General features: G+C 34.5%; 1 protein-coding gene across 1 annotated transcript in view; it reads left to right on the top strand.

Moving 5' to 3' along the window:
- Positions 1–1,071, top strand: part of LOC119590683 (DNA-directed RNA polymerase II subunit RPB7) — a 5,451-nt gene that overhangs the window by 2,785 nt on the left and 1,595 nt on the right. The window contains exons 2-3 of the mRNA XM_037939371.1: positions 52–161; positions 926–1,016. Of these exons, the coding sequence (XP_037795299.1) occupies positions 52–161; positions 926–1,016 (201 nt within the window). The remainder of the gene's footprint in view (positions 1–51; positions 162–925; positions 1,017–1,071) is intronic.

The raw sequence follows: 1,071 nt of genomic DNA, 5'->3' as shown, positions 1-1,071 counted from the left end.
TACTGCACTAATCATTATAGAGCCTTTTATGTTTTTTCCTTTTGATTGCAGATCTCGCTGGAGCATGAAATCCTGTTACATCCCAGGTACTTTGGTCCACAGCTGATGGATACTGTACGACAGATGCTTTTCACAGAAGTAGAAGGCACTTGTACAGGAAAGTATGTAAAAACATTAATTTTTTTCTTGGAATTTTTAGAAGAGAATTTGGTATCTAACTTTCAGTATCAGTCCATTGTAGAAGTATGAAATATTTTTTGTTCTATTATAGGATTTTTTTTGATGAAAAGAAATTGATATCTAAAGGTCCTATGTCACTAGCACTTTTGCATCAAGTTTGTGTTTCCTGATGAACTATCCACATGCAAATGGTCTGACCCAATCATGCTAGCAGAGTACCACTGCTACCAAGGTAGCAAAAATAGCGCCCATTTAAAACAAACAAGGAGTCTTCCAAGCGAAGTCCCATGAATCACAAGCACTCTCATACACATCACATGTTTTAAAAAATAGTTGTGTAAAGGGGACTACTTTATTGTATATAGAATTATTCTAGAATATTTGCTTAAGTTTACATAAACTTATTTTATTTTATTTATCAGTAAAACAGTGTAGTAGTAAAGATCCTCCACAGCACAATATCAAGACAGAAATCAGTCATACGAAAATGGTTGCTACTGTGTTTGTCTGGGAGGTATTCCAGATGCATGTGCTACCTGTGGAAAGCATCATATTCATGTAGAAACAGAAAATGACAGAATTTGTATTAGTATGACAGGGTCTTAACTTAAGCATCAGTCATCAGAAAGATTTATGTAAGAAGAATTTATTTTATCATCAAAACATTTTTCTGAAAAGAAATTGGTATTAACCTTGCAATATCAGTCTATACATTCTTGCTACCCATACATATATTTTATTACAGGTATGGTTTTGTGATTGCTGTCACAACAATTGATCACATTGGCTCTGGCATGATTCAGCCTGGGCGTGGCTTTGTTCTGTATCCTATAAAAGTAAGTTTCATGTCTGAATTCCTGATAAGGCTTGATTGAGGTTCTTGTAGCCTAA

Source organism: Penaeus monodon, chromosome 27 (genome assembly GCF_015228065.2).
Source record: "Penaeus monodon isolate SGIC_2016 chromosome 27, NSTDA_Pmon_1, whole genome shotgun sequence".
Lineage (NCBI taxonomy): Eukaryota > Metazoa > Arthropoda > Malacostraca > Decapoda > Penaeidae > Penaeus > Penaeus monodon.
The sequence above is the reverse complement of the archived record's forward strand: the minus strand, read 5'-3'. Positions and strand labels throughout refer to the sequence as shown.